General features: G+C 31.6%; 1 protein-coding gene across 1 annotated transcript in view; it reads left to right on the top strand.

Moving 5' to 3' along the window:
- Positions 1–14734, top strand: part of LOC145306372 (uncharacterized) — a 72510-nt gene that overhangs the window by 3694 nt on the left and 54082 nt on the right. Inside the window, exons 5-8 of the mRNA XM_080148466.1 lie at positions 5864–5907; positions 11981–12044; positions 12666–12704; positions 14292–14381. Coding sequence (XP_080004592.1) covers positions 5864–5907; positions 11981–12044; positions 12666–12704; positions 14292–14381 — 237 coding nt within the window. The remainder of the gene's footprint in view (positions 1–5863; positions 5908–11980; positions 12045–12665; positions 12705–14291; positions 14382–14734) is intronic.

Genomic DNA, 14734 nt, shown 5'->3' with positions numbered 1-14734 from the left:
TTAAGCAGTTAACAAGATATTTTGAAAGCAAAGATTCTCTATAATGGACCTTTTCTACATTTTAGCTGCATATTTTTTTGCCTATATTTCATTTATTTGTTTTTTTAACTACTGGCTACGCCCCCTAGAAGCCTCAAGGGGCACTTGAAGGAGGGGGGGGGGGGATGGCTCTTCACTATTGATTTTAATCTTTCAAAAATAAAAAATAAATTGTGGGAGAGGTATTTATTCTAGGGGCAATTGCTCTTGGAGGGTGGAGGTATCCTCCTCCATATTATCAGTATCATCCTTCCCTAGAGTTATAAGAAGCTTCACTGTAAAGGAGATCCATATCAAGATCTTGGGCTACAGACAAACTCACATTACTTTTATCTAGGGATTAGTTATTTCTCGCATCGTATTATAAACAGCTTTCCGCGGATATAGAATGTACAATTATAAGATTAAAACTACTTTATTTATCCCCGAGGCGCCGAAGGCACGGGCTAAAAAAACTAGTTTTAATTTTATGATTGTACATTTTATATTCGTAGAAAGCTGGATATAATACGATGCTAGACAAATTTTTTTTCGGATGGATAAGAACCGGTTCCTATCCACCGGATTCGAAATAATACGAGAATAGTTATTTCTCGTATCGTATTATAAACGGCTTTCCGCGGATATAGAATGTACAATTATAAGATTAAAACTAGTTTTTTTAGCCTTGTGGTGCCGAAGGCACCGGCTAAAAAAACTAGTTTTAATCTTATGATTGTACATTTCTATATTCGTAGAAAACTGGATATAATACGATGCTAGACATAGTTTTTTCGTATTCATGAGAACCGGTTCCTATCCACCGGATTCAAATGAATACGAGAAAATGTATTCTTTACTTTTAAACTATCAACTGAAGGACAATTGTCAAAAATTTAATAATATGACTTTTTAACGGAGTGGCAGGGAATTAGTGCTCGCTCATTCGTTGGCTTAAATCTCTGTGTGTTTTATAAAATCTTCACTGATATGATGAAACTAGCAGTATCCAAACTTTTCAACATATAGTTTAGTCTACAGAATGGGTAATATTATTACATTAATTGATAATGCACATTAATTTATCGCCCATTGTCTTATCCCTTAAGATCCGTGAATAAGAGAATTTTAACCCCTTCCTTGTGTATCTAAGTAAAATTGTATTTTAATGAAGTTCAAATTGTTGCAAAAAGAAATTTTACACTTTGTTTATTTTTAGTCACTTTGCTACACCCTGCGCTTTTATTTACTTTGTTCGTACGTTTGTTTATCCAAATACGTCACTAGCACGCAAAGTACCCAGTAGAGCATTGAAATCCCCCCTCCCATTTTAAAAAAATAAATTTAAAACAAGAGAAGTAGTTTTCATTTGCTAGTTTATTACATTAGTTCATGTTAGGTTAGGTTGTATTATTATTGGGTAGCCCCGGGGGTTAAAGCACCGCATCTATAGGCCCCGCAGGGTTAGGTCGCTCACAAAGGTTAAGCATAGTAAAAAATATACACAGTGCTGCTTATCAGTGCTCAACAGACACATTAAGTGAAAGCACAAAATAAAAGTTGTAACAGCCAAAACAAAATTTGTAAGCCCCAAAAAGTTATTTATTTCCTTCATAATAATGTATCTACTTTATAATTAGGATATTCGTCGGTCTTTAATTGCTAATTAGTAGCCATAGCCTTATGTTAATAGCTAACCATACTTTTCATTTATTAATTTTCAAGTTTTTTAATGCCTTATATTTTCCAAATATGGTGATAAATAAGAAGTTTTTAGTATAGAATATTTCGCTACCCAAAAACAGAAATGTTCTTGTTACATAATTGTTTTAAAAGTCATCTATTTTAAGTCCTCACCTTTTACTTTACTTTCCTATTATAATGGATATATTATTACTTGGATGTTGCACCAGATTTTCATGTACCCTGATAAAATGATGCTCGCAGCTGGCTAAAATGACGATACCCCCTACCCTCCTACAGGATGAACGAAAGTACCAAAAAATTGACGAAAAAGAAGTTGTATCAACTTTTTTTTTTATAGCTAGCCGGTTCTTTTAGTAAGTAGTAGATGTAAAATTTTTCATAGAATTCAAATATGCAATCGGTTTTTTTGTAGACCTCTTATTTTTTAAGTAATTTAAGTTTTTAAAAAAAATAATTAAGTCGGTTTTAAGGTACTAAAACGCAACAAAATAAAAGAAGAAAATGGTCAGTAAGAACAAAAATAGTAAGATCTTTAATTTGACACCTTACTTTTAAAATTCTGTTGAGTAATTATTGAAAAAATCTATTTTTTTAACCTCGGTATAATAAAAACTTTAGACCTAAATATTTTCTCAAACAGACATAAAAAACATGGGTTCATATATACCATTAGAATCAGAAAAATATTACGAATCCATTGTAAGCAAAATTGAAAAAAATTAAAAAATTAAAAAATTACAGAAATGGCCAATTATTTTTTTTGTTCAGACAACACTATTGTCTTCCCTTTTTTACCCCCTCTTTACCCCCTCTTTACCCCCTTCCCATTTTTATACTCAATTGAAGAATTAAGACGTTGCCTGTACAACATAATATGATATTTTCATATAATTCCTTTTATTGTAGTTTATATACTATATTGTAAACTTTTTTTTCAATTTTGCTTACAATGGATTCGTAATATTTTTCTGATTCTAATGGTATATATGAACCCATATTTTTTTATTTGTGAAATAATAAAATTAAGTTCAAAGTTTTTATTCTCGTGGGTTTAAAAAAATCGATTTTTTCAATAATTACCTGACAGAATTGAAAAAGTAAGGTGTCAAATTAAAGATCTTACTATTTTTGTTCATAATGACCATTTTCTTTCTTTTTTTTGTTGCATTTTAGTACCTTAAAATCGACTTAATTTTTTTTTTTTTAAACTTAAATTACTTAAAAAATAAGAGGTCTACAAAAAAAACCGATTGCATATCTGAATTCTATGAAAAATTTTACATCTACTACTTACTAAAAGAACCGGCTAGCTATAAAAAAAATAGTTGATACACCTTCTTTTAAGTCCTCACCTTTTACTTTACTTTCCTTTAATAATGGATATATTATTAGTTGGAGGTTGCACCAATTTTTCATGTACTCTGATAAAGGGATGATCGCAGCTGGCTAAAATAACGATACCCCCATTCCCCTTCTCCTTCCTCCTACTGGATGAACGAACTGATCAATAATTTAACGACAAATGTTCCTCTGCAAATATATCCACGTATTGTATTATACAATGTTCAAAACTAACATATTTTGTTGTATTTCTATGTGTTTGAACATTAAGATTTTATAAACGGTTAGACCGCAATTTTAAGGGAAGCTTGGTATTAGATTATATTAAAGTACTAGGCTATTTACTTGATTTAGAGTTTTTTTTACTATTAACTAAAAAATGTTATTTATTGGTTTTTGTTAGTAGTTGTATATCAGGGAGGGTTTGGACATTCGGCTGTTTATTACACTAGACCCCAAAGTTTTATATTAACGCTTTCTTATTCGTTGGCCCAACAACTTAATGGACTTTTCTTTAATTTTGATTGGTTTATCCATTAAGTTTAGTGTCCACACGTTTCAACTAATTGTAATCTACAGAATGGTTAATTTATTTGGGATGTATATAATATGTCGGCCATAGTCCTATCCCTTTAGATCCCTGTGGTTGTAAATGCAATTTTTAACATCTATAATATGACCCATGTGGACCTTATTTAAACCTGGCAATGTCTAATACTGCGAGTTTATCCATTAAAGATTTGGGAAAGTTTTAATAAAAAAAGGGTGCTTCGCGCACCCCGCTTGCAAATTTCTTGGCACGCCCCTATTACAGACATATTTTTGTTTGCTTAAAAGCCAAGACATTTTGCAAAAATGTCACTTACCCAACTTTTAAAGATAATTAAAACATTTTGGAGCATTAATCACTAAAACTTTAAGGCGTAGGAAGCAAACGTTTATATGTACATTGTACATAGGCCTATCTTATTATAGTCTAATTTTTGGGCTCGGCAGCTGCAGCTTAAACATAAAGCAGTGCGGCTGCCTAAAACCACGGTAACATTAAATTCTAAAAATAAATTAGTCCAAAATAATCCTATATTTAGTTTTTTCTAAACTTGATAACTCATTCGGGCCAGTAATTTAGCGGAATCTTAATAGACAAACAAAAAGCTTTCTACTTTATATTAAACTAGCAGTTTCACCCTTAGATGCCTATAGTGGCATTTGAATTGGAGGGGGACGAGGAGTCACCCCTCCCCACTTAATGTTAGATTTTTTAAGGAAAAATAAACTTTTTTGGGGGAGTTTATTTTTTCTTAGGGGACGTTGGTGATAACAACCCTTAAAATAGTTAGAAACCTTTCTAGCTAGGACACTTTCTAGAAGCTACACTGTAAGAAAACCATATAAGTTCAGCGGTTAGCAAGATTCTTTGGTACATACAGATGGACAGACACAGATCCTGTTACTTTAATATTACAAATGTAATTTACTTATCTTTAAATTCTAATATACATTTCAATTGCCAAATAAAAATCTCAAATGTCTCTGTGTCCCAATTAATTTGTAATTAAAACAAGGAAAATATCTTTTGAAAAGAGTGAAACATAGGTATTTAAATTTACAGTTAATTTTTCCTTGTAAAATGATTGAAAAGTTGCTATTCTTTATACTCATTATAAAGTTTATACACTCAAATTGCATCGAGATTGCACAGAAATCTATTATTTTTGTCTTAACCTCTTTTCGAGGAAGCTTTGTGTTTATCAAGTTCGAAATTAAATTCCTTATCATTATTCTAAAACTAAGCGCAAATGTCGTCTTTTTTGACTTTCCCTTCATAATGTGACGCAGCATGGATTGTTTATATGCGCCCACGTTTTTCACTTTTGAATGAGATATGAGAGTGTGAAGATTTCGGAGAACAAAATTGGGCCTATCATTGGTCTCATAGTGTGTGAACGACCCTAGTATATCAGGGATTTGAAACCATAAGAGCTTCAGGTAGAATTTGTTAATTTTATAAGGAAGAATGGTGTATAGGACGATTATATGTAGTTTTAAAAAAGGCTTTAGCCAGCTAAGCATGAAACTTAATTATGTTTAATATATGTTTTAGTAATTTTTATGTGCCTTATTGTTGCATTTAACAATGATTTATTAAACCAAATAATTTTCCTTTAAAGCCAAAGTTTCCAAAGATTTTTTACCGTAGAGAAAAATGATTTTTAAAAAGCAAATAAGATTACGTGGTTATAAATAACTGGAATTATGAACTAATTGATATTGTAATTTCAGGTCTTTGAAATAATTTCATCAATAAATCTATATTCAAACCTGCTGTTGAAACTTGATGGTTCCTGGTATTGGGGGTTTGTATGTTCGCCAACTGATCTCGTGAACTTCCCGCTAATTCGGAAGTCAAGCTCAACCAAAGTGTCATGGTTGAGACAATTTTCCTAAATCTTTATAAAAAGCAACATGACTTTTGTCTCTCTGCATAATTTTACCGAAGGATTTCGCTAACTGTTAAACCGATATGGTTCTCCTTTAAAATGAGAAATGACATCGCAATCTACTTGAAATAACAAATAAATACTATATGTGTGTTGTGTATGCAATTTGTTCACCAATAGAAGAAACGACATTTAGAAAATATATTAGACATTTATTTAGGTATTCAATTATTAAGACGTCATTAGATATACGTGAAGGCTATGAATATTTACATAATAAAAATCTAACAATCATTTCCTAAAAAATCTATGAAACACAGAAAAAATATGTTGAATAAAAATTTTATGTTGTCCAGACCAATAGGAAGATCAAGAAGTCCAAACCTACAAGTTCCAGCAGGTAAAAAGATCACAGACAGACAGAAGGACAGACAAATATACAGAAAGACAGACAGATAAACAGACTAACAGACAAGCAGATAAACAGACAAACAAACGAACAGACAGACATACAGACTGACAAATAGAAAACAAATAGAAGACAGACAGACAGAGAAAAAAACAGAGAAGAGATAAACAGATAGACAGACAGACAAACACATAGATAGGCAGGCAGAAGACTTATAGATAAGTAGACTTTTTTATATAGAGAGGAAGATAGATAGATAGATAGACAATGACATATAAAAATACAGACAAGCAGATATATAAATAGACAGTATACAAACAACTAGACAGATAGATTGATAGATCTTATATAAATCCAAGTACATTTAAAATTTGTATATTTTAAACCTATTTGTGTTTGACGCCTTTTTGTTTATTATTTTTCCATCAAAATCCGTCAGAAAGAGGGCATTTTTGTAATCCATCTATTTATTCCTTTTTAACTAATTCTTTTTTTCATTATTTTAAATTGTAAACTTAAAAAGGCAGGGAGGGAGGGGCCATTGGACTGTTTGTTACACAAGTTTCCAAAGTTTTATAATGACGTTTTCTTGTTCGTTAGCTTACCTTTGGGGACTTTTATTTGATTTGTTTTGGATGCTTCATTAAGTGTCCTAACATTTCAACCACTAATTTTAATCTACAGAAAGAGTAATTTTGTGTATCATCATTGAGGATTTACATTAATTTATCGGCCATTGTCTTATCCCTTTAGATCCTTGATAAAAAGGCCAAGATATTTTTTTGAACTTAAAAACTGCTGAATTTAGAAAAATTGTACACTGAAAAAATGCCAAAGAATTTTGACAACATTTTTAGTCTCAAATTTTTTAAAAATATTTCAAAAAGCATACACATTTTAAGCAGGGATCTAAAAGGATAAGACAATGGCTGATGAATTGGTGTGCATCCCAATAATGATACACAAAATACCCCTTCTGTAGATGACAATTAGTTATTGAAACGTTAAGACACTCAATGCATTAAGTTAACCAACCAATCGAAATTCAAAAAAGGCCCAAAAGTTGTTAATCCTACGGTTAGGAAAACGTTATCATAAAACTTTGGGGACTAGTGTAATGTCCCCTCCCTCCCTGCATTTTAAGTAATAAATCAATTATAAACCAATTAATACTTTTTAAAGCCTTTTTACTAATGCATATGCTTAAATAAAAGTAACAGGATGTTTAGGTGAGGGTACCTTCACCCTTCTAAGAGGAATTGCCTCCCCCCCCCCCCACCACCACCCCACCCCAAGAAAAAAAAGGTTATTTTACATTTTCAGTTTAAAACTAAAATTGAAAATTGAGGGTCGAATTATCCCTCCCTTCCCCGACACCATCTCCCACCAACCCTCAACCCTCAAGTGTCCCTAGAGGCATCTAGTTGTAAATAAAACACAAATTCTTGATGCAGTTGCTAATTTCATGCATTTTTTCAAATTTTGTTTAAAAAAAAATCAAAATGTGTTCTAAATAGTTCTGTCACAAAATTGACTCATAATTGGATTTTATTTACAATCATTTCTATTTTTGTTTTATTTATGGAGTTTTTTTTACAGTATTCATTTAGATACAATTTTTATTATATTTATCAAAAAATCTAGCGGCTAGAACAGTTTTACAGAGAAAAAGAATTTTTTTGAGGGGGAGGGGAGTGTGGATTAATTTTCCATATTTTCGCTACACACAGAAAGGCAAACATACATCATGTGCTTTTTATATAATATTAAAACAGTTGCTTTTCTTAAGAGTATTGATATTTTTCAAGTAAAGATATTTGTAACTTTCTTGTATGTAGAGTAAGATCTCGTGGAGAGGTACACCAATTTCTTAATAAATCTCAGGGAAGCTCTGTATTAGTACCCGTAAGATTATAGGCTAAAGGGTGTGCAAAAAAATGCGGACATTTTTAAAATTTGGATTGCGCGGCTTGTGTTAATAGTAGAAAAATATTATGCATATCGTTAGAACCGCTAGGAAGTCTATTTTTTTGGAAATATAAGAACGATTCTTCTGCTACGTATAGTTTAGGAGCTATGTGGTAAAATGTCCCAACTGGCTTAAAACTTGACTTGCGAGTAAATCATTGAAGATTAAATTAAAGGGTATGCAAATAAAAATACGTACATTTTTAAAATTTTAATTGCTCGGCTTGTGTTAATGGTAGAAAAATGTTTTGCATACCTATGGAATCGCTATAAACTCTATTTTATGGAAATATAAGAACCATTCATATGCTAAGTATAATTTATCAGCTATGTGGTAGAATGTCCCAACTGACTTAAAACTCAAAAAAAATGATTTACTCGCAAGTCAAGTTTTAAGCCAGTTGGGACATTTTACCACACAGCTCCTTAACTAAAAATAGCACAAAAATCGTACTTATATTTCCAAAAAATAGAGCTTATGACGGTTCTAACGATATACATAGCATTTTTCTACTATTCACACAAGCCGAGCAGTTTGAATTTTTAAAAATGTCCGCATTTTTGCACACCCTTTTTTTATCTTTAATGATTTACTCGCAAGTCAAGTTTTAAGTCAGTTGGGACATTCTACTACGTAGCTCCTAAACTTATATTTCCATAAAATAGACTTCATAGCGGTTCTAATGGTATGCATAACATTGTTCTACTCTTAACACAAGCCGCGCAATTTGAATTTTAAAAAGATACATATTTTTTTATATACTTTAATCTTTAATGATTTACTCGCAAGTCAAGTTTTAAGGCAGTTGGGACATTTTACCACATCGCCCCTAAACTATACGTAGCAGAGGAATCGTTTTTATATTTCTCTAACGGTTCTAACGATATGCGTAACACTTTTCTACTATTAATACAAGCCGCGCAATCCAAATTTTAAAAATGTCCGCATTTTTTTGCACACCCTTTATAATTTGGAGAAAAGATAATTCTTTCGTAAGTGAGAAGAAAATCTTGTTTTCCCCCACAATTTTTTTGCACATATGACAACGTCTATATATAACGATAATTAATGGAAATTATCATAACGAACTGACATAGAAACTTATAGAGTAGCTACGCTGACATATATGGACGGAGAAATCCTGTGTTTCTACGTCGTTGTAAATATCAGGTAAACGGGAGTTGCACTTTTAGAATGCGAATCGGGAACAGTGTAAGGTTATTTGGAAGATAATTTTCATAATATAAATAAACAAAATATATGTGTATGTAAGGTTTTAGGCTATTAGAAAGAAGAGGTAGGTCAAACCATTTAAGATAGGAAGCCATAGTGTCTGCACCGTAGGCATCCTTTAATTTAAAAAAAAAATGTATTTGTCCCAATCACATCTAAACTCCACTGACAACAAATCAAGTGAATTTATAAACAAAAATTTACATTTTATGGGTTGAGCGAGGCCAATGGAACATGAAACATTAGTTTAGGATGCAAACTTTACCCCTTACAAAAATTCTGTCTGACTATTCTACTATTTTTCAATAACACAAGCCCTTTCCCAGTGCGAATTTGCGTCATCTTAAAACAGCAGTTTAGCGTCGTCGGGGCGTATTCAGTTGTATGAAAGGAGGTTGGGTTACTATGCAAGTAAAAGCAAGGATGATGATATCACAAAGTGAAGCTTTTAAAAGGTATGACAAACGAACATTAACTCTTGTATCGTCGAAACTGTATAAGCAGAATATAAATGTATAAGTATAAAGAAAATTGCATACGAACTTATTGAAAAATTGCTTTGATACAGGATTCTGTTTAAGGATATACCTACATTTTTAAGACTTGATTATAAAGATTCTTCGCTTATAACATTGTCCTAGGAATCAGTATTCGGAAAAATCAGAAATTAAAAATCACCTTTTCTACTTCTAAATTCCCGAATACGCCTCTCTTTGACATTCTTATTTGTCTATTAACAAACATTTTTTTCTTAAAATAAAAATGCTGCCTTTTAAGTCATACAAAATTGAAAATAACATTCATTCCTTGAAAATAAAATAATTACACATTACAAATTAAATTATATTCAAAATACAGATAATACAAACTATCATATAAATGCTATAATATAAATATTAAATATGAATTAAAAATTAAATTTTTTTTTCAAGAAAAATCTTTTTTTTGCGTAACGTTTAAAACACCTTAAATGTCAGAAAGTAAAATTTGTTAGGAACAGAAAAAGGACAAATTTTCAACAATTTGTTGTATTTTTGGCGATTTTTTTTAGATTTCCCTATCATTCTAATAATTTAAATGCTTTGCCTCTAGTCTAGGGGCCTTTAAAAAATGTACTATTCTTTGAAAAATAGCATAAATTCGAATAAAGCATATTTGGAAGCTTTCCTGTCAAAGAATAACCATGCAGATATTTTTTTTTGTTAGATTAGGTACTTAGTAGCACCTTAGGGTTAAGACATTAGAGGTATGCAAAGCTACCTTCAATTTGAAAAATCATATTGCGGGGGGGGGGAGGGTTATTTGTTCGCTAGGAACTATGAACCTTAAATTTTATTTTCTAGAAAATTTGTCTCTTTTTCGAAAAAAGCACGATGCTGTGCTTTAAAAAGCTTGTTCATATTAAACATTTTTAAGTGGCAATGCTACTCTTTAATTCATTCTGTCTGTTCGCCCTTCCGTCAGTCCGTTCGTATAGCTATGGGATAAACGAGATTTTCTCAGCTGATATTAAAGCTAGACCTCTGATTTTTCTTGCCAACATTCCTATTATTATAAAGCATAATTTAGTACATAATATCCATGGCAGTCCGACTGCTTTAAGGCAGCTCGAGCTGCTTTTCTTTTTTTCCTTATTTCCACATAGCATTGGTATTTTGTAGATTATCTATAGTATCAAAATTGAATTTCCCTTCGTTCTGTTTTGTAATTCATGATTATTTGTGCTTCGCTACGTATGTATGTTGCCATCCTTGTTTTGTTTCTTAGCTAAAAATAGCAATTATGAAAACTTAAAAAAAAATTGATATCATAGTAGTTTTATTAGGGAATTGAGAATCCCCCTCATTTATTTAAAAAATTAATTCGCAATGCTTTTTAACCATTTTAAGAATTGGTTAGGAGATTTGAATCATGAATTTCTCGTTGAAAGATGGAGTTGCCCTCCCCAAAATATCTTTAAACCTTCACTGAACCTAAAAGAAGCTTCACTGTAAAGTAGAGCCTTGTCGGTTCATCTGAAACACACACAGTTAGACAGATAGACATCCTATTATTAAATTATTTGACTAGCGGCTACGCCCCTAGAAGCCTCTAGTGGCACTTTAAATGTTTGGTTTTTTGTTGTGTTCAAGTTTCTACGACATGTTGCGTAAGAGTCTCTTTATACGATACCTCGCAATGTTACGTAGGAGTCTCTTTACTTAAAATAAAAATTTCGATTTATTATTATTTCTCTTGGGATGGTGATGGTACCCTCCCCCAAAATAGTTATAAACCTTCCCAGGACCTATGAGAAGCTACCCTGTTAAGGAGAACCCGATCGGTTCCAAACACACAAACGCACAGACACACAGACATCCTGTAACTTTAGTATAAGAATATAAGGATTACTTTTTTGTTAACTATAGCAATCTGTCGAATAAGCAAGACTTATATATAGAGTAGCTAAACGTGAAAAATATTAGGTTCTATATTAAATATCAGCAGAGACGTGCGCATAGACAAAGTTAATTATAGAGTAGCTTCGCTACTAAAAAAATGAAAATTAAAAAAGTATGCCACATTTGATTTGATCAAATATGGGCAAAAAGAAAGCTGTAAATTAAAATTTTCTAAAGAAATATTTTGAACATGATTTAAATGTTGCATATCTTTTAGGTTTTTATATAATCATCTATATTTATGATTTATATGATAGATAAAGATATGATTGAGATAGATAAATTGAACGAGAAGAAAAAAGAGAGAGAGAATGAAAAAGAAAGAGAGTGAGAGCGAGAGAGAAAGAGAGAGAGAAATTAAAAAGATATGATAAACCTAAAAGTCTCACAGGACATTTTTATCAATATTTAATTTTTTTAGCTCCACCTGTGTCACTTTCACCAATAGGAGAAGTAGATACTCCAGAATCCTCCAGATCTGTCAGGTAATTACCGAAAAATATTTTATTTTCATACTACCGAATACGTCTTTGATGACTCTAGGGGCACTTGCTTGAATAAGGGGGAAGGGCTGAAGTTGACCTTTCACCTATAATTCTTATTTTAAAAAGAAACAGTAAAACAAAATTTGGCGAGGAGGGTTATTTTTTCTATGGGCGATTTTTTGAGGACGTGGAACAGTTACCCTCCCCTAAAATAGTTATGAACCTTCCTAGAACCTATAAGAAGCTTTACTATAAGGAGATCCATATCAATCCAGCGAGTTCTTAAGCTACACAGACAGATAAACTTAAAAATACTTTAAATCAAAATCTCTGATTTAATGTATTTTTGAATATAGCAAAGCATTAGACAATCATTAAACAAAATACATTTTTAACATCAAAAAAATTGTGAAACAATTAGGAGGCAAAAACAATGGCCTTTCCATTTTCAAATTCTAAGATGTCCATCAAAGCTTTTTGGGGGGGTAAAATGAGGGGCTTCAAAGGTCAGGGGGGGGGGTTGTGGTAAACATACCGTCATACTCCAGCTAAATCTCTTCACCAATAGTATAAAACTAGTTTCTGTTATTTTCAAATTTATTTAGTTTATTTTTGTTTCAGTCCTTGTTCCATGATGTCACAATCCAGTTCTTCATCCAGGTAGATAAATAGATAGATAAATCTCAAGATCTCAATATAGTTTAACTTATCGTCCATTGTCACTATGGGTAAAAAGATAAGAGAAAAAAATTCTTGGAAATTTTTATTTGGATTCTTTTGAATTGACAACTTTACACTTATTAACGTGAAATTCTTTTATTTGACACATAGTTAGATAGATATAATGATAGACAGAGAGAGAAAGAAAGAGTGAAAGTGATAGATACAAAGAAGAGGAAGAAAAAAGAAAGAAAAAGAAAGAAAGTAGATAATTTATATATTTATGTAAAAACAAAAATAGAAACTTACATAATTTTGCAAAATAGATGTTAGGTTCAAAGCATTCAAAATATAAAGCATAAAAAATGTTTAAATTAGTTTTGTGATGACAAAATAAGATGTAATCTTTTTGTAAAAGTAACAGGATGTAAGTCTGTTTGTATGTTTGTACCGAAGGATCTCGCTGACTGCTGAACCGATATGGTTCTCCTTTACAATGTAGCTTCTCATCTAGGGAATAAAATATATATGTATTGAGTTGTTCTTTTTATTTAGTGTTATTTACTTTACCCTGTCCTGTAAAGACAATTCCCTAAGAGTCTCAAAAGCATTACAGATAGACCTACAGACCAAGTCAATTATGGAGTAGATGATCATTGCTCATCCAAATTCTTCACAAATAAAAGCAGTATTCTATCTTTAAAAACAGTCAAATACAAATAACTTTTGACTATTCCCCTGAAAAATACCCTTATCATGATCATGTTTTTTTAACATATATGATGCTCATTGGCTATGGGAATTTGCATTAACAAATGATAAATTGATGTTCATCCCCGATAATGATTCACAAAATTACCCCTCTGTAGGTTAAAATTAGTTAATCTTAATTAATCAACCAATCAAAATTCACTAAAGTCCCCAAAGTTGTTGAGCCCACGAATAAGAAAACGTTATTATAAAACTTTGGGAACTAGTGTAATAAAGAGCCCATTGCCCCCTCTCTGGACAGACATAGTGAGTTAAAGATTAGATATTTGTTAAGTACAGCCAAACGGACGTACTGACCTTTTTAAAAGCAAGCTTTCCTTTTTAAAAATACTGTACATTAAGAATTACGTAACAAAATTTTTTCGGAAATCTAAAGTAAACAAAACTCTTTTTTTTTGCAATAACATGAAGATTAACATGTTTAAAAAGTCAGATTTTTGTAGATAGCAAAGGTACTCAATAATTAAGTATAGTATAGATGTCTGTCTGTCCGTCCATGCATGCATGAGCTTTAGAATGTTAATTATGTCTTCAACTTCATTGTTTATTAACGGATATTAAAAATTTAAATTATATATAATATACGTGGATATTACGACAGGGTAAAAATAATCTCCAATTTAGATTGCTATTTCCCCTTTCATTTTTTGTAAGAGGGGAGGGGATGGGGTAAACATAGGGGGATGGGTGAGATCATTATTTTAGCCAGCTTCAAGGTTCACTTATTTAGAGAATATGAAAATCTGGTGTAAGATCCAAGTAATAATATTTCCATTTTCAGAGCATATTCGCCAGCACCTATATATCTATTTTCAGAGCATATTCGCCAGCACCTTTCGTCATCAGTCATGATACTTTCATGAAACCTACAACAATACCAACAGATGGACAACCTAGTTGGAGAAGGTATGTCTATCTATCTATCCATCTGTTTGTCTCTGTCTATCTATCAATCCCTCCATCTATCTATCAATCTGCGTATCAATCTGTTTTTAATCAGTCATGATACTTTCATGAAACCTACAACTATACCAACAGATGGACAACCTAGTTGGAGAAGGTATGTCTATCTAGCTATCTGTCTGTCTGTCTATCTGTCCATCTGTCTATCTATCTATTATTCTGTTTGTAATCAGCTATGACCGAGTTGGAGAAGGTATGTCTATCACTCTATCTATCTGTCTATCTTTCCATCTATCTGTCTTTTCATCTACTTATCTATCGGTTTGAGATCAGCTATGATACTTTTATGAAAACAA

The sequence above is a fragment of the Acartia tonsa genome, chromosome 14 (genome assembly GCF_053477335.1).
Source record: "Acartia tonsa isolate MP-2025a chromosome 14, ASM5347733v1, whole genome shotgun sequence".
Lineage (NCBI taxonomy): Eukaryota > Metazoa > Arthropoda > Copepoda > Calanoida > Acartiidae > Acartia > Acartia tonsa.
Note: the sequence above shows the minus strand (reverse complement) of the source record. Positions and strands in the feature narration are given on the sequence as shown.